This window comes from Mandrillus leucophaeus, unplaced genomic scaffold (assembly GCF_000951045.1).
Source record: "Mandrillus leucophaeus isolate KB7577 unplaced genomic scaffold, Mleu.le_1.0 Scaffold128, whole genome shotgun sequence".
Taxonomy (NCBI): Eukaryota; Metazoa; Chordata; class Mammalia; order Primates; family Cercopithecidae; genus Mandrillus; species Mandrillus leucophaeus.
Genome location: NW_012101209.1, coordinates 206,046 through 224,927, shown reverse-complemented (window position 1 = coordinate 224,927; position 18,882 = coordinate 206,046). Strand labels below are relative to the sequence as shown.

General features: G+C 42.8%; 1 protein-coding gene across 3 annotated transcripts; it reads right to left on the bottom strand.

Annotated features, from left to right (window-relative positions):
- Positions 1 to 12,830: 12,830 nt before the first annotated feature.
- Positions 12,831 to 18,541, bottom strand: LSM5 (LSM5 homolog, U6 small nuclear RNA associated (S. cerevisiae)). Of its 3 annotated transcripts, none has more exons than XM_011972176.1 (5): positions 17,485 to 18,541; positions 16,710 to 16,805; positions 16,093 to 16,120; positions 15,154 to 15,226; positions 12,831 to 14,762 (listed from the first exon to the last, which is right to left on the bottom strand). In XM_011972176.1, exons 2-5 carry the CDS (start codon positions 16,762 to 16,764, stop codon positions 14,730 to 14,732), a joined length of 189 nt encoding a protein of 62 aa, XP_011827566.1. In that variant the 5' UTR covers positions 16,765 to 16,805; positions 17,485 to 18,541; the 3' UTR covers positions 12,831 to 14,729. The 3 variants fall into 3 exon arrangements, with proteins under 3 accessions (XP_011827566.1, XP_011827563.1, XP_011827567.1); XM_011972173.1 differs by having other exon boundaries at positions 17,781 to 17,879; XM_011972177.1 differs by having other exon boundaries at positions 17,592 to 17,822.
- Positions 18,542 to 18,882: the final 341 nt, after the last annotated feature.

The window sequence follows — 18,882 nt, the reverse complement described above, 5'->3', positions numbered from 1 at the left end:
AGAATTGCTTGAACCCGGGAGGCGGAGCTTGCAATGAGCCGAGATTGCAACACTGCACTCCAGCCCCGGCGACAGAGCAAAACTCTGTCCGAAAAAAAAAAAAAGAGAGAGAGAGAGACTACAGCCAAGCCGGGCGCGGTGGCTCACGCCTGAAATCCTAGCACTTTGAGAGGCCGAGGCAGGCGGATCACGAGGTCAGATCAAGACCATCCTGGCTAATACGGTGAAACCCTGTCTCTACTAAAACTACAAAAAATTGGCCGGGCATGGTGGTGGGCGCCTGTAGTCCCAGCTACTCGGCAGGCTGAGGCCCAAGAATGGCATGAACCCGAGAGGCGGAGCTTGCAGTGAGCTGAGATTGGGCCACTGCACTCCAGCCTGGGCGACAGAGCGAGACTCTGTCTCAAAAAAAAAAAAAAGGCTACAGCCAAAAGAAAGAACAAAAGAGAGAAAGGAAGGGCAGAGAGAAAAAGGGAGGGAGAAAAGGAGGAGGAAGAATGAAAGATGAAGCAAATATGGCATCATGTTGATCCCTGTTGAATATAGGAATAGGTATTTTCTCTAGTTTTCTTAATGTTTGAATATTTTCATAATAAAACAGGGTTTCAAAAGGCTTTCTGGGAAAGTAAATGTAAAGGAGTTGATAAAAATAATGTCAAACAATCTTTGGATTCATTTTATTCCTGTAGTTTTTCCCAGGCTTCTGAGAGCCAGCCCTTGAAAGCTTCATTGGCCACAGACATCTGAACCAACTTAAGAGCAGGAATTCCCCTGAGGCAAGCTGTTGCAAATTTTCTTGCTTTGGAAAATTCTGGCTTGTCTCCACTCAGCTCTGAATCCAGGCCCAAACCAGCCTCCAACCTGGGCAGAAGAAGTCTTCTGTATGGTCTGATCTCTTTCACTAGGACGCTATGGCTTGCATTTGTGCCTGTATCGGTTAGCCTTAACCAAGCGGGTTAAATAAGATGGCCTACTCATGCAAATAGCCAGGTAGGTGGTCTACGACTGGTATGGCAGCACCACTATTGCCTTCTTCTTTTTCCTCTGCAGCATTCATCTCATCCTCTACCACTTCATCCATACTTCATTGGCCACGATCTTGTGACATGATTCTTACATGATTAAACTTTGCTGCAATGGAGGCATAGAAATGTAGTCTTTAGCTGGGCAGCTATGGAAGGAAAGAGTTTGAAAAATGGAAGCCAACCAGCCACTTCTGCCACCATGCCCAAGCAAGAAAAAAAGCTATAATCCTCTGTGCATATATTTTTCCTGGGGGCCACTTAGAAAGAGGTAGATGGTCAAAGGCAAAAAGCAGGTGACCAGGGCCCCCTACAAAATGGTATATTAATATCACTTCTATTGGTGGTCTTTCTGCTGGGCTTTCTGCTGACACCAAAATGTGGGTCTGCATCCTTGCTCTTATCTCCATCAGGGAGAGCGTGCCTGAGAATGGAAAGAACAAGGAGGAGAGCAAGGTGAAGAGATGGAGAGACTGCATCCTGATGACATCTTTAGAGCCCATGGAGCTGGGAATGCCAGGAACTGGAAGGTTGAACTACATGAACCAATAAATATACCCCGTTTTTTCTTAAAAAAAAAAAATATGGCTTGACCTTTGTCACTGTAACATGTCACCTGCATAATTGGAGAAGTCTTGAGGATAGGAGCTCTGCAAAGGCAGGAAGATAGGAGGCGCTTCAGGCACTGCATCTGTTGCCAGGAGTGAAGAAACTCCCTCCTGTGGAGCACCTACTGCCCACCCCGCACCGTGGGGTGCTCTCATATCACATATATTTCATATATATTAGCCCTTATATATTATATCTATAATATATATTATCAAATACATTATTTCATATCATTCTCATATAACCCTGAAGTACACGTTACCATCCCTATTTTGCAGAGTAGGGCACCGAGGCTTACAGATATTAAGTAACTTCTCCAAGGTCGCACAATTAAGAAATGACAAAACAGGTATTAGAAGCCAGATTCCCCCACCCCAGCCCCAGGCTGCCTTTAAATTCCTCCCTGGGCCCTCTTCCTTGCAGGCTCCTGTCCCATCTAAGTCCCTCCTCCTGATCCCCTCACATCATTTGTCTTCTGCTGCTGATTGTCAGCATTTCTCAAGGTGCCAGGGGCTGTGAGTTGGAAGAGGCATCAGTCTGAGTAGTAATCCACCTGCAGGGAAGAGATGGCTCTTTAGAAATAAACTAGAAATGAGTATCTCTATGATACCAATGGAGAAAGTGCAAGAGTTCGGACACAAGTGGTTTCAGCCTCTGGGGTAGAGGAAGGTAATTTTATCCAGGGTAACCCAACCATCACCATCCAGTCACAGAGGTGGAGTGGCACAGCCAAGAGCTCTGAATCAGGTTCCAATGATCTAAGCACCAGTTCCAGCACAGCCCCGGAGTCCCTTATCAAGTCAACGCCTCTCTTTGAGCTCAGGTCTCCCCACCTATAAAGTGAGGGACTGGGCCTAGAGGTGATGTAAGCTCCCTTCCAGCTCATCCGACTCTGAACCCATGCCTTGAGAAACCACAGATCTCAATGTAGGCTTGTGTCATCCTCAAGCACCAGTCACTGGGACAGCTGGAAGTCCTTGGGTGAGGTGCTCACCTTTCAGAGTTTATTTTCCCAACACAGGTGTCAGGTGGAATAGAAGAAACTAGGTGTCTAAGGATGCTCATTTATGGTTTCTATCACAAGGGAAAATTCCTTGAGCATCTACAATCTCCACCTGTGGTGATGTGAACACCCAACCTGGATCCAGGAAAACACCTGAGCCAAATTACTCCACTGAGCATTTCCCTTCTTCCTCAGCCCTTTCTCACCCTTCTGCTGGCACAGGCTGCCGCTTGCCTGACTCAAGTTTCTCCACTAACTAAAATGTCACACTTCTAGCTGCAATCAGCAAGAGACACTCTCCAGGCAATTCAGTACAGGAAAAAATAAGGGCCTTCCCACTTCTTATTACCCTCATGAGATGCTGACTGTGGAGCTGGCTAAAACCAATGACAAATAACATGGTTTCTATGAGGAAGGATGAATGGGACCTATGGCCCAAGAAGCAGCAATTATGGACACAAAAAAATGCATGAAAGGAGGTTAAGTAGAGTCCTTCCCAGAGAAGAGAGGAGGCAGGAGAGCCCATGACCCACATCTGAGTCACCACACCCCATGGTCATGATCTTCTGTTCTAGTACATTTCCCTATTGTTACAGCAGATACAATGATAAATTATTTTATAGGATGCCACAGCTCTTTTTGGAAAGCAGTATAGATGTAAAAGTCAGCCAGGAAGTTACCAGCTGATATCCAATGATGAAGGAAGAGGGATCCAGTTAGCCCTCCTGTCAACATGGAAAGTTATTCAAGTTAAAGCATTTCACATCTATGAGCCCTTTGGATCTCCAGAATAACTGTGTGGAGTAGGAAAGGCATGAGTTATTGCTTTGGCTTAAAAGATGAGGAAACCAAGACCCAAAGAGGGAAAATGGCTTGCCGGAGCTCACTCAGTCTGTAGCACTAGGGCTTCTACACCAGACCATGATTCCTCTTGAAGTGGCTTTTAGTCTGATGGTTTTCAAGTTTGTTCTCATTGAAACAGAAGAGAAAAGGAGAAGGAAGCAAGGAAAGCAAGGAGCATTATAGCTTTAAAATGATTAGCTACAGTGGCCGGACGCAGTGGGTCATGCCTGTAATCTCAGTGCTTTGGAAGGCCAAGGCAGGAGGATGGCTTGAGTCCAGGAGTTACAGACCAGCCTGAGCAAGACAGTGAAACCCCATTTCTACAAAAAATACCAAAAATTAGCCAGGCACATGCCTGTAGTCGCAGCTAGTCAGGAGGCTGAGGCAGAAGGATGGCTTGAGCCTCGGAGGCAGAGGTTGCAGTGAGCCAAGATTGTGCCACCACACTCCAGACTGGGCAACAAAGCAAGACCCTGGCTCAAAAAAAAAAAAAAAAAAAATTAGTTGCCATATCCAAAACTGCTAGATTCCCACAGGACATTAAGTCAGAGCAATACACAGATGTGGGGACAGGCTCCCAAGTTCCCAAAGGCTTCCAATTCACCTCAGATTCCAAACACAGCATGGCCAGCAGTCATGGGGTACCCATGGTTAGAGGGAAGAGAGAGAATGCCTGAGCCCCAAGGACACGACCCCTCACCAGAGGTCAACCTTCCCTTCCCCCGACTGAGGCCTCGGGCCCTGGGCTGATGTGCTCTTCCACTGAAGGGCAGACAATCAAAGCAGAGAGTCAGTGCTAGAAAGGAACCCAAACATTCAACTTCACTCTTGTTTTATAGGTAAAAAAGTTGAAGCCCTGAAAGAAAAAAGAGTGGCTTACCCCAAGGTTACACAGTCACTTGGTGACAAACTCAAGTTTCCTGATTGCCCTTCTATCTCCCTTTCCAAACTGTTGACCTCCCTGCTTCTCCTGTGTGTGGCTGACACAGTCCCCAGACTCCTTCCTATCAAGGGGCCCAGGGGAAAATAGTGGGCCCAGAAGATACATGGTTTACATCTGGAAAGCTGTGCAATTCTTGTTACTGGTTTGGTTTTGGTTTTTACTTAACCCCTCTCCTCTCCAGGGGAGGAGATTTAGCTTTGTCAAGCAGAGTCACTATGTTCTCCCGGGATCTTTACTCCTTTCTGAACTCATGCTGTTTTTTGAAGCCACTTCGTCATACCTATGACTCTTTATTCCCCTGTGATAAAACCTCCAGACCTCCGAAATCATCCTGGCTTCATCCTGGCTTCCAAAGCACTCTCCTCTAAATTCACCAGGTAAGGCTGAATAGGTCTGAACCTGCAACCCCCAAAAGATTCCCCGTCCTCCTCGTAAACCAGATGGTGCAAACAGATCCTTTAAAAAAGAAAATCCCTTAACTCCACCCTCCAGAAGTTGCCCAGGCTCATTCTGACTCAGGCAAACCCAATTTTCAGATGCACCTTGTATTCCAGCTACTCCACATCACTCACAGCCCCTAATGCCAAATCCTTCACATCTCCCTTCCTAATCCTTTTGTCCCTCTTCTCTGCCTGACAAGTACCTGCTCCTTTGCCAAGGCCCAGCTCAAGGATCTCCTCTTCTAGGATGCTGTGTCAGTCTGGCCCAGCAAGGTTCAGATAAAGAGACTTTAATGAAAGGATTGCTCACAAAGATAAAGGCAGTATTAAAAAATGAACGAGGAACTGTGAGGCCCCCAGACAATGGCAAATGTGGGAAGCCATTACTACCCCAGGACTGAATGGGATTAGGAGAGGAGACAGTGTTACTAGAGCCCTTTGAGAGCTAAAGACTTCTTTGCTTTAATAAAATAATAGGTCGGGCACGGTGGCTCACGCCTGTAATCCTGCACCTTGAGAGGCCAAGGTGGGTGGATCACGAGGTCAAGAGATCGAGACCTTCCTGGCCAACATGGTGAAACCCCATGTCTACTAAAAATACAAAAATTAGCTGGGCGTGGTGGCATGTGCCTGTAGCCCCAGCTACTTGGGACGCTGAGGCAGGAGAATCGCTTGAACCCAGGAAGCAGAAGTTGAAGTGAGCCAGTATCACGCCACTGCACTCCAGCCTGGTGACAGAGCAAGACTCTGGCCTGAATAATTTATCTCAATAAATAAATAAATAAAATAATAATTATTATTATCAGATAATATTTGCTGTAATTTAAAAAAAGAAAGAGCTACAGACTTCTTGCCAGAGCTTAAAAGGAAAAAAAAGAAAGAGAGCTAGAGACAAGGAAGAGGAGCTGCCAGTATGTGCTGTAGTCATGGGGAGGTTCAGCCACTGCTGAGACAGAGCGCTGAAGCAAGAATGTGCCAGAGAAGAAATGCTGCAGCCATTCTCTCTTCCCACCCTCTGATCTCCCAACCTGTCACCAGAGAGCAACTGAGCACAGGCCGCACAGTAGGCTGGATTCAGCATCCCAGAACACAGAGCAGGGAATGGATGGGGCAGACAGAGAATATCTAGCATAGACGTCTTTCCTGCTTCCCCCTCCCACCACAAGCAGAATCCAGCCCTCTCCTCTTTACAAGCTGTAAAGGCTAATGTATTCATGACATATCACATGTAGGGAATCTCTAGCTCCCTGGCCAGGCAGTGAGCTTCTGGAGGGCAGGAACAAAGTGGTACTCAATAAATGATTGTTTTATTAATGAATTAATCAGAACCATGAACATATTTTGAAATCTTCTACCTCTTTATTTCACTTCCCTTACTATCTTACACCTAGTTGCTTTGTGAGTTCAATTATTTTCCAATTAATAAAGCCCGCATTCTTAGTCACCATCTTAATTCAACAAATATTATGATCCCCTGTGCCCCAAGCACTGTGCTTTGTCTAATAGAAGATTCAAAAATAACTAGGGGATGGGAGCGGTGGCTCACACCTATAATCCCAGCACTTTGGGAGGCCAAGGTGGGAATATCATGAGGTCAAGAGTTCGAGACCAGCCTGACCAACATGGTGAAACCCCGTCTCTACTAAAAATACAAAAATTAGCTGGGTGTGGTGGCACGTGCCTGTAGTTCCAGATACTCGGGAGGCTGAGGTAGGAGAATCACTTTAACCCAGGAGGTAAGATCATGCCACTGTACTCCAATCTGGGTGACAGAGTGAGACCTCATCTCAGAAAAAATAAAAATTAAAAAAAAAATAACTAGGGGTTCTATTCTAGAGGTAACTGTTATGGACTAAATGACAGCTCCAACTGTTGACAAGGAATTGCTGTGATGGAAAACCTGTAAAAATGAGTTGATTCAGAGGCTCTTTAAATAATAATAACTAGCACCATTTGTTGAGCCCTTACTGTGTAACTGAAACTATACTGGATGATTTACATACTTTATATTTGTCAATCGTTACAACCTTAAGAGGTGCTTATTATTCCCAATTTATGAATGAAGGAATTGAGGCACCTGCCCCAAATCACATGATTAACAAATCAAGGTAAAATTAGAGTCAAGGTAAGTCTGATTCTACCGCCCATGTTTTCATTCACAACACTACCTGCTGAAAGACAGTATTTCACAATAGAAAAGGCACCTCATATAGAAAATATAAAATAAATGAATGAAAAACAGATACCCCTTTTGCAAAAAAAAAAAAAAAAAAAAGAGCTGGGGAAGTGTTAAATAGTGGTATATTTAACCCTTTACCTTGTGGTGTGATCCAATAGTAAGTTCAGCAGAGTAGGAGGCCAGAAACCTGAGTTCAAATGAGGCTCTGGGGAAAACTAAAAAGCTTTGGCTCCAGCAACTAGCTGCCTGCCTAGTTCCACAGTGCCCTCTTGTGGTCAGTTGTTGTCATGCATGATTTTTCTTAAATTCAAGAATGAAATGTCTAATAAAGAGAAGATTCAGTCAGGGTCGCTCCTGGATAAAGTAGATGAGATCTGTTTTCTGACCACTCTCTATTGCAGCCTCATGCCCGCTAACCTCAACTCCTTGTGACTGAAGTACACAGAGCGTGAATTTGGGTGTCAGGCTGATCTGAGAAATACCAGTTCTACTTCTTGGAGAAATGTCGGCCAGGAGGCCTGTTGTCTTCCAAGAGTGGTACTCATAGAGCACCAGGACCCTGCTAGAGCTCCCTAGCTTCTGCCTGTGATCTTCCCAGATAACAGCCAGAAGCCCACTTGCATCACTGCACTGAGGGCCAATCGACCACACCAGCCAAACTCAACATACTCAGATGATGGTGGCCCATACTCTAGTCTATGGTCCAAGAGTGTAATAGGATTTGTTTCCTTTGAAACCAGGACTGTGCATGGTATGAACTGCTTGAGGCTGTTATTTTTCTAGGACAGAGTAGCTACTCAAGACAGTTTCACAGTATAAGAAAAGCCTCTATGACCTGTCCCATATAAGCATTGAGTGGTGATAGAGGGCTGAGGGACCCCATAGGACTTTCTGGAGGAAGAAACATTTGAGTCTAGTCTTGAATACAAGTAAACCAATGAAGAGAAGTTTGGAGATAAGGCTCTTCCCATAAAAGTCCAACATGAGTAAAGCCAAAGGCCAAAGAGGAGAAACAGTCAGTGTTATAAATTCTGTGCTATGAAGGCAAGACTGAGATGTGGTTGAGAAGGTCAACAGGCACCCCTCATGGTAACCTGTTAAGGAACCTGGCCTTTCATCGTATAGAAGGTAACTTACTGAAAGGTTTGAAAGCGAGCCGGGTGCAGCGGCTTAAGCCTATAATCCCAGCACTTTGCGAGGCCAAGGCAAGTGGATCACCTGAAGTCAGGTATTCAAGACTAGCCTGACCAACATAGAGAAACCTCGTCTCTACTAAAAATACAAAATTAGCCAGGCATGGTTAACTCATACCTGTAATCCCAGCTACTCAGGAGGCTGAGGCAGGAGAATCGCTTGAACCTGGGAGGCAGAGGTTGCTGCGAGCCGAGATCGCACCATGGCACTCCAGCCTGGGCGATAAGAGCGAAACTCCCGTCAAAAAAAAAAAAAAAAAACCATGGCATGACCATAATCCTGCATTTTAGATCAATCAGTCAGTTGCTCTGATGGTCTGATGGCTGGGATGGACAGATAAAACAAGGTAGAGATGGGAGGCAGGCAGGAAGGCAGAGGAGGTTTTTGTCTTCGTACAGCAGAAACTCGAGGGCTATTGGAGTCTTGAGGGAGCCAATAATTAGCACTCCTGTTCCACAGTTGAGTTCTGAACCAACTGAGAACAAAGGCAAACTAGTAAACAGACAGTGATCATTGTTAGTACTGACACAGGCTAAGTGGATGATGTCTTATATCTACAGACTGTAGTTAACTTCTTTGTTTGGAACTCCAGAATTATTCAGATGTACCCACCAAACCACAGGCATCAGTGACCACCGCAGACTTCTTCATGTGGAAGCAGACACCTCTAAAACTTACAGGAAAAAGCAGAGCAGAACCCACACTACCTTGAGCAACTCAGTCTGCATGTCTCTGGGCATAAAACAGAGAGAGGGCAGATGTGTTACACTAATTAATCTTTCATGTAGAAGAAAACATCAGAGGTAGAAAAGAAGCATTATTCCCTTACATTCCCCATCTTTTTGTTCTTTTCACCCACTGAACTTAACCATTAAAGTCATAGAGAAGAACACAGTCTATCACTCCCAAATCCAACTGCTATTGGGATCACTGGAAGGAGTTTAGATTTTGCCCCAAAACGCTCTGAACGGAGTCAGAATAATATATGAATTAAGGCAACTCCAAGGCTTCTGTAATTCTAAATCTGAAAATTCACTCCATTTCCCATCCCAAAGCACGCCCCACCACATGGTTGAGGCGGGAAATTTTAAAAAAGTAAACTTAAAAAGAAAAAGAAATAAGTTTTCCTGTATTAGGCTGACTTGTCCCAGAGGTAGCAACAGGCACAGCCCAGACCCAGGGAGTCTTGATAATATTATCTAATGTGCTCAGGAAACTCTCCCAGCGTTCCCTCAACACAGGGAAAAGAAAAACAAATTTTCCTTCATTTTATGGAATGAGTTCATAGATTCCTGTTCTCTGTAACTATTGACTTCAAATATTCTATTTTATCTAAGCAGTAGAGTGAAGGTCATGAGCCTCTGAGCAGGCCTGAGTGATGGCCACCTGGGCACCACAGTGAAGGTTATAGGATAAGCCCATGCTTAGGCAAAACCTAGATAACAGATATCTGGGTTGATTGGCAATGGTCATGTGTAATCCTGAGTTACGATCTGCTACAATTTGATTAACTGTCTTTGTCCTGCCTCTGTATCCCTGCTTTCAAGCCACTGTAAGCTTGCTTCAAGCTAGCCACCCCATTTTGTGAAGTGTGCATAAAAGTCAAGTGCTGTCTTTGTTCTGGGCCCAGTCTTTGGACGTTAAGTCTGCAGGGTCTGAGTGCACTCAATAATAAATATATCCTCCTGTATACACCTCAAGGTCTCTCTCTGGTCCTCCTGATCCTGCAACATGGTCTGTGATGGCTAATTTTAGGTGTCAAGTTAACGGGATCAAGGATATCTAGAAACCTAGTAAAGCATTATTTGGCTGTGTTTGAGGGTGTTTCCAGACTACTTTAGGGTGTGAGTCTGAGTGGACTAGGTGAGATGCACCTTCAACATGGGCCAGCATCCAGTTGACAGAGGGTCCAAAGAGAACAAAAACAGAGAAAAGGCAACATGTCTGTCTCCCTCCTAGAGCTGGGACAACTCTTCCTTCTCTGTCCTTGGATATCAGAACTCCTGATGTTCTGATGAAGTTGTCCTCTGAGGACAGAGAAGGAAGAGTGATCCCAACTCTAGGAGACCTCTGGACTCCAGGACTTACACCAGTAGCCCCCTGGGTTCTCAGGCGTTCAGCCTCAGACTGAGAATTTTATCATCAGCATCCCGAGTTCTGAGGTCTTTGGACTTCGACTTAGCCACATCAAGGTTTCCAGCTTGCAGACGGCCTGTTTTGGGGCTTCCCAGCCTCCATAATAGCATGAGCTAATTCTCCTAACAAATCCCCTTATATATCTATATACATATACTATTGGTCGTCTCTGGAGAACCCCAACTAATACATGGTCTAACCTGGCATATCAGCACACTAACATCCAATAATAAAACGCCAACAACAGAGATGTCCAAATCTACATGTAATCCTCTCCCATTATCAAATTTACTGGAATTCAATAATTAAATCTCTTTCCAAATCAAAGTCCAAACATGTTAAACTCCACTAGAATTAAAATCCAAAACTAAATACCCTTATTTTTGTGAATTAAGAATCAACAAGCCTGGGCAACATGGTGACACCCTGTTTCTACGAAATATTAAAAAATTAGGCCAGGCACAGTGGCTCACAACTGTAATCCCAGCACTTTGGGAGGCCAAGGCGAGTTGACCGCTTGAGGCCAGGAGGTTGAGACCAGCCTGGGCAATATGACAAGACCCAGTCTCCACCAAAAATACAAAAAATTAGCCAGGTGTGGTGGTGTGCACCTGTAGTGAGGGAGGATCACCTGAGCCCGAGAGGTCGAGGCTACAGTGAACCATGACTGCTGCACTCCAGTCTGGGTGACAGACCCTGTCTTTTTTTAAAAAAAAGATAAAAGGTAGCTGGGCATGGTGGCATGTGCCCGTGGATCCAGCTACTTGGGAGGCTAACGTGGGAGGACTGCTTGATCCCAGTGGTTTGAAGCTGCAGTGAACGCTGATCACACCACTGCACTCCAGCCTGGGTGAGAGAGCAAGACTTTGTCTCAAAACAAACAAAAAATGTCCAACATTCTTAAGTTAAATGCCCCAAACAATCTTCCCCAAATCCTTATTCTGTTCAGTCTTAACCAGAGAGGGTTTTGATGCTTAGGTGGTTAAAGTCCTTTCAGCAGCCACAACCCAAGCTGTCACTCATGGGAAAGCAATTCTTTTAGGGCCTCAGAAGTTACATTAGATATGCCTCAGATACATCACTTTTTAAAAACTGAGATGTAATTCATGTAACATGAAATCCACCCTTTTAAGGTTACAATTCAGTGATTTTTAGTATATTTACAAGGTTGTGCAACCATCTAATCCCAGAACATTTTCATCACCCCAAAAAACAAACCCGTATCTATTAGCAGTTACTAATATAGTTGTCTATTTCTGTGAATTTGCCTGTTCTGGATCATATAAATGAAATATGTGGTCTTTTGTGTCTGACTTCTTTCACTTAGTATAATGTTGTCACAGTTCATCCATGTTGTAGCACACACAAGTATTTCATTCATTTTTACAGGTAGATAATATTCTATTGTACGAATATACCACATTTCATTTATCTATCCATCCATCGATGGACATTTGGGTTGTTTCCACTTTGGGGCATTAGGAATAACGCTGCCGTGAAAAGTTCACACAAGTTTCTATGCAGACATGTTTTTAGTTCTTTTGGGTATGAACTGAGGAGTGAGGTTGCAGGGTCATATGGTAATTCTATTTAACTATGTGAGGAATCATCAAATTATTTTCCACAGTGCATGCATCATTTTACATTCGCACCAGCAAAGTACTGGGGCTCAAATTTCTTCATATCCCAGTCAATACTTGTAACATTCCTTTTTTATCATTATAGCCATCATATAGCACCCATGAAATGGTGTTTCATTGTAGGTTTTGAGACAGGGTCTCACTGTAACCCAGGCTGCAGTACAGTGATGCAATCATAGCTCACTGAAATCTCAAACTCCTGGGCTCGAGCAACTCTCCTGCCTCAGCCTCCCAAGTATGTAGGACTACAGGTGCACACCACTACACCTCACTAATTTTTAAAAATTTTTGGTAGAGACGGGGTCTCACTATATTGTCCAGGCTGGCTTCCAACTGGCCTCAATCTATCCTCCCACCTCGACCACCCACAAGCACTGGGATTACAGACATGAGTCACTGCACCTGGCCTAACTCCTAGGATGAAAAAAGGAAGAGCTTGGGTATGACCATTAGCTCCCCTAGGATAGCAAATAATAAAGGAGTGGAAAGAAGCAGGTGTTACATCATTTACTCACCACCAAAGGGAAAGATACAACAGTGGAGGGAAAGCATTGCCCCCAAGAGTTAGAAGCAAAGTGTGGGGCAACCAGCACATACTGTCTCCTGAGAATCAACTGTTAAATCCTTGAGAATTTTGCAAACCAGTTGTTAAAGCCACAGTAGCTTGAAATTAGCCAAGGCAGTAGTACTGACAACATGTAAATCAGAAAAAAACTACAAATCAGTGCTTTGTGTTTTGGAAAATAAAGTTGGATCCTTTTTCCATGTGGTAATACTAAAATTCCAGATAGATTCCAGATTTAAATCAAATGCAGAAAACATAAAGTGCCCAAAGAAAAGTATAATCAAAGCAAACGTCTTTCCAATCCACGCGGACCAAATACAAAAACCATAATGGCCTAGGTCAACATGTAACTACATTAAAATACATCATTTATGTCAAAAATAGCACTAAGTGGCAAACTACAAACTAGGGAAATTATTAGCAAAATACATGACTAAGAGAAACCCATCAAGAATTCTTACAAATTAGTAAGAAAAAGATAAACATCAATGGCAAAAGCCTCATCAGGTAAGTCATTTACAAAATACAAATGAGATCAAAATTAACCAAAGTGCTGGTGGCTCATGCCTTTAATACTAGCACTTTGGGAGGCCGAGACAGGTGGATCACTAGAGGTCAGGAGTTCAAGACCAGCCTGGCCAACAAGTTAAAACCCCATCTCTACTAAAAATATAAAAATTAGATGGGAGTTATGGCACCCACCTGTAATCCCAGCTACTCGGGAGGGTGAGGCAGGAGAATCACTTGAACATGGGAGGCAGAGGTCATGTTGATATTACGACACAGCACTCCAGCCTGACTGGAGGTTGCAGTGAGCCGAGATCATGCCACTGCACTCCAGCAAGACTCTGTCTCCAAAAAAAAAAAAGGAAAAGAAAATTTTTAGACATGCCAGGTTTTGCCTGTAAAAATGGCAAAGAGGAGAGAAGGTAGAACACAGCTAATGTTGGGAAGGATATAAATAGTACTATGAAAGACACCTGGCAAAAAGTTTTTTTTTGGCACAAAGTTTTTCTTGGCAACACAATATACACCCTTTGATCTTACACATTTTTTAGTTTATTCTAGAAAAATAAAAATGTATAAAGATCTAGTTAGACTACTGTGATCAGTAAGAATAGGCTAAATAATTTATAGTAAATCCATTTAATATTATGTATACATTAATGTTGAAATATTTGACATGGAAAAATATTCACCATTTAAATTCAAAAAACGGCTTAAGTGGAGAGTAAAAAATCAGGATGAACAAGTAAAATAAAATGTGTACTGAGAGTGGACTGAGAAAGTCTATGAAGACATACAGCAAAGCATGATCAACCTTCTCCTTTTTGCTTACTTATAATCCTACGATGTGTGTATATTACCTGTTTGTTTTTAATAGTTCTTTGACTTAATTTATACAGTTCTATGATCTTATTATCAGTTCCTTGATTTTACCTGAGTCCTAGAGTTCTTAGCTGTTTTTAGTATCCTTTACCTTAAAGCTCTGTCTCCACTAATTTCCTGGCAATTCAGTAATAATTACATTAAGGTAATAACCCTCTGAACCAATTTTATAAACAAATAGATAAAATTTGTATCTTTAGGGAAATTCCAATAGATAATTCCTGCATTTCTACAATGTGCATATATTACCTGTATATTGTTTGTTTTCAATAGTTGTTCATGGAATTTGAAATCAGTAGAAAAATCCTCATTACAAAACAACAGCATTTTAATTTAATTTTCTAAGTGATCATTTCCAGTTGTTTAAATGCACCTGTTCAAATCAAAGTTCATCATTTTGTTTGGAACGACTTTTGTTTGAGAATCAAATGGTCATGTAAATGAGAAAGCAAATAAGCATATAATGACAGAAAAGTAAGTGGCAAAATAACCACAATCTTTGTTCCACTGGCTACTGCAGTACAATAAATAAAATGACAGTTAACCAAAAACACCTTTATTTTCGTCTTCAAAGAAGAAGCTCTTTTCTTCTTTTTCCAGGATAATCATGATGAACTAACAAAAATGGGTACACATCTTCAAAGCACTTCCCTTTAACGGGAAACTTAGCTTTACGGGATTTAAACATTAGAAGGTGGGAAAAAAAAATTCCATTTTCTTGTCATTAAAAGACAAAACAGAATCTAGCTAAGTCAAGGAAACTCATTCACACTTCAGGTCCTTCTCCTCCAGGAACCAGCTGCATAAAGAGGAAAAAGAGTTTATTAGTAACACAACAACCATGTCATCTAAAAATCCCTTGCTCTTCCTTAAGCCACCTTTGCCTGTCCCCTGCACTCCACATTCCCATTTTCTCCAGATTGTCAATATCTATTCATAATTTCCAGCATCATCAATTAATACTTACTATCTCAACAGCGATTAAAAATTCCAAGCAAACTAACCTTTAGACCCAATGCCTCTTCAATAGCTGAGCTTTAGGGCCCTGACCACAGAGAACACCCTTCCCATCTTACGCACCACTGGGCCATGATCATTTAGTTAAGCAAGCAACATTAAGGTTAGTTCTATAATCACTGCCCCAGAAAAATGGGCTCCCATCTAAACAAAACAGTTTCAATGTGTCTTACCATTGTTATATTATTTCCATTTAGCAAAATCTGATCTAATTTAGTAATCCTTCTTCCTTCTGGTGTGATTTCACTAAATGAATAGATAAAATACAGTCAGGATAAACAGTGAAAATCAAAGCCAACATTTTGGAAATACTTTCCCTCCCTAAAAAGGTGATCCTTGTATACAAATTACTCTGAGGTTGGGCAATTATATCGACAATTTTCAGTTACAAAGGTTATCCACTAGGTAATGTAACCTTCATTAAAAGCAACAGAATGAACTCACTGACCTAAGATCCACATCTGTCAGACAGAGCTTCATAAAAAGAAGCCAAAGCTTGCCCAGGAAATCAAATATGAAATGAAATGTTTTTTGGGTTTTGTTTGTTTTTTAAGAGACAGGGTCTTGCTCTATTGCCCAGGCTGAGTACAGTGGTACAATCATAGCTCACTGCAGCCTAGAACTCCTGGTTCACGGGATCCTCACCCTCCAGAGCAGCTAGGACTACAGCTGCCCCCAACCATACCCAGCTAATTTTTAAATTTTTTACAGAGACAGGGGTCTCCCTTTGTTGGCCAGGCTGGTCTCAAACTCCCAGGCTCAATTCTCCTCATTTGGCCTTCCAAAATGCTGGGATTACAGGGGTGAGCCACCATGTCCAGTCTAAATGCTCTTACTATCAGTTCCTTGATTTGACCTGAACCCTAAAATTCCTAGCTCTTTTTTTAATCTTCTACCTTAAAACTGTGTCTCCACTAATTGTCTAGGAGTTTACTAATAATTAAATTAAGGTAATAACACTGATCCAATTTTACAAGCAAACAGATAAAACTTCTATCTTTAAGGTTATTCCACCAACAGGTAATGTTTTCTCATAAATAATTTTACTCAAAAGTAGTAAAACTGTCTTTAATTAAGAAGAGATTCCCCCCCAATTCTTTAACACTACTCACAACTCAGTGACATCTTCCAGTACCATATCTGAAATTTGGTGTTAAGAAAACAAATAGAGAATTTACTCCAGCTTCTGCCTTTGTTCAGCTTTTCTTTTCTTTTCTTTTGAGACAAAGTCTCGCTGTGTTATCCCAGCTTAAGTGCAGTAGTACACTCACACCTCACTGCAGCCTCCACCTTTTGGGCTTAAAGGATCCTCCTGCCTCGGTCCCAGAGATTAGCTGGGCCCACAGGTGTACGTCACCATGCCCAGCTAATTTTTGTAATGTTTGTGGAGACAGGGTTTCATCATGTTGCCCAGGCTGGTCTCAAACTCCTGGGCTCAAGCGATCCACCCACCTTGCCCTCCCAAAGCGCTGGGATTACAGGTGTAAGCCACTGGGCTCGCTTGTTCAGTTTTAATTATAATGTTTAACACAACGGCTCAAATTCAAAATGTTTGTTGTTGATAGGAACTTTACCGTCTTTCAATACATACCTCTTAAAACATTATCATAAGTTCCCTGAAAATGAACTGATTTTATTATAATAATCACAAATATACTGATTGTCTATAGTTCTTACGTTATTACTTAAGAAAAACCTATACCACCACCACCACCTTTTAAAAGGATACTGACAAAGTCATCAAATCCTAGAAGAGTACCAACAATTTCCTTATCACTCTTCATCACAATGTGAATTCTTGATCCTATACATTTGTCCACAAGCTCTGAGGAGGGAAAAAATACTATTTTACCATTCATTATTTCAACAAATATTTGAGTGCCTACTGGCACTCTTACTTGCATATAGTGAAAGAAAAACCAGGAAAAACATTCATTCAATAACTTTAGGTCTTATAATACAAATCTCAGTTTAAGCACAGCATCTGGCGCGTAATGAGGATTCCAAAAGAGTCTGTGGCATGAAGGAATGAAAACTTTTCAATCACGGCCACGACCACTAGTTCAATCACTCTTCACCAGCTACAAAAACATAAGAGGAGATAGGTATAATTATATTCACCGGAAACTCTCCTGTCACTGCTTCCCTCCCCCAACTCTGTCTATCCTCTGTGCTCTGACGGCAGCTTGAACATCTCTTTAGCCAGCCTAGCATTATGTAGCAGGATGTCTACTTGTCCAGTATTCTCTCCTCCACTGGCTTGTGTGCTATTTGAAGGCAATGGCTATGGTTTAAGTTTATCGTTGAAAAATGCCCAGGCACGGTATCTCGTGTATAGATACTCAGTTACTACTTATTGAATGAATAAATAACAAACAGAGCTAGTTTCCAGATTCCTCATTTAAGGCTCATTCCGGACCAGGGTGTTAGTGTCAACCATATACATAACATGGTCTATCTAATCTGGGGATCTTAAAAGCCAGGTTGAGAAGTTGGCCTACTACCTATCACACTGCAGAGGCGGGCTCACAACAAAGGAGGCCGACAACACGTTCACTAAATGTGGACCTTCTCCAGTGACGGTCTGCTTTGAGGAGTCAGAAATCCTTGCCCGGAGGAGCCCGACCACGTTAGAGAGCAGGGGCGGCCTGCTGCCTTGAAGACTTGGAGCCGAGAGTCGAACCGCATTTGGTCCTATACATTTCCCCACACTCGGCCAGGGCCTGCCTCGGAACAGCCCCTCAGGCCCTAATCCTGAACTTCAGCTCCCGGTTCCTGCTCCCCAAAGGACGGCGATTACCTAACGGCAGCAGCTGTGACGGGTTGGTAGTAGCGTTAGCCGCCATGGCTACGCCGGAAGTGGCCTGCCTTCATCGACGGTGGGACGACTTTGAAAAGCGCGCTTCCGCTTTTTGCGCAGCCCATACAGGCTCGACCAATCTGAGGCCGAGCGTGCGATCTAGTCTATCGCGTGGGTCGCGTTCACTGCCTTTTTTCCCAAGCAAGTGAGATCCGGTGAAATATTTCCTACTCACTGGACATTTTACCATCTTGGCAGATACCCATTCTGCCCTCGAAGTTTTGGAGAGACGTTGAAGATATTTTGCCTTGTGAATAAATTGTTCCTGTAACCTTTGAGTCATCTTCCCCTGTAAAGTTGCATTTCCTCTCAAGCCAGAATCTTCAAACCAGTATAAATCAATTCGTATTTCCTGCCATCAATTAACTGTTACATTTTTCTTCACAACTACTCATTAAAGAATCTATTGTTACTTTTTAAAGTCCAGTGGATTGAAAGTCTGCAACTAGCCTTTTTAAAAAACTTTTCTGTAGTGGGGATTTAAAATACGTTTTTTAAACTTTTTACTACTTTAATTCATCGTTCTTCTCTTTTTATGTCTGGTAGTTTTATTTATTATAGGCTTTTAAATTCAGTTTCTTCAACAATTCTTGTCTAACAGGCGACCACCAGATGTCACTCTAAATTATTCCAGAAGTAGAAAATCATGCTTTCCACTTCTGTTTTGAAAACAGCAAATTATCGGGCCCTAGTCTGTTTTATATTTGTATCCTAGGAAGTTAAAGCTAAACAGTCTAGGTCAGGCGCAGTGGTCACGACTGTAATCCCAGCACTCAGGGAGGCTGAGGCGGGCAGATCACCTGAGGTCAGGAGTTCGAGACCAGCCTGACCAACATGGGTGAAACCCCGTCTCTACTAAAAATACAAAAATTAGCTGGATGTGGTGGCGTGTGCCTGTAGTCCCAGCTACTTGGGAGGCAGAGGCAGGAGAATTGCTTGAACCCGAGAGACAGAGGTTGCAGTGAGCCTAGATCATGCCACTGCACTCAAGCCTGGGCAACAAGAACGAAACTCTTGTCTCAAAAAAAAAAAAAAAAAAAAA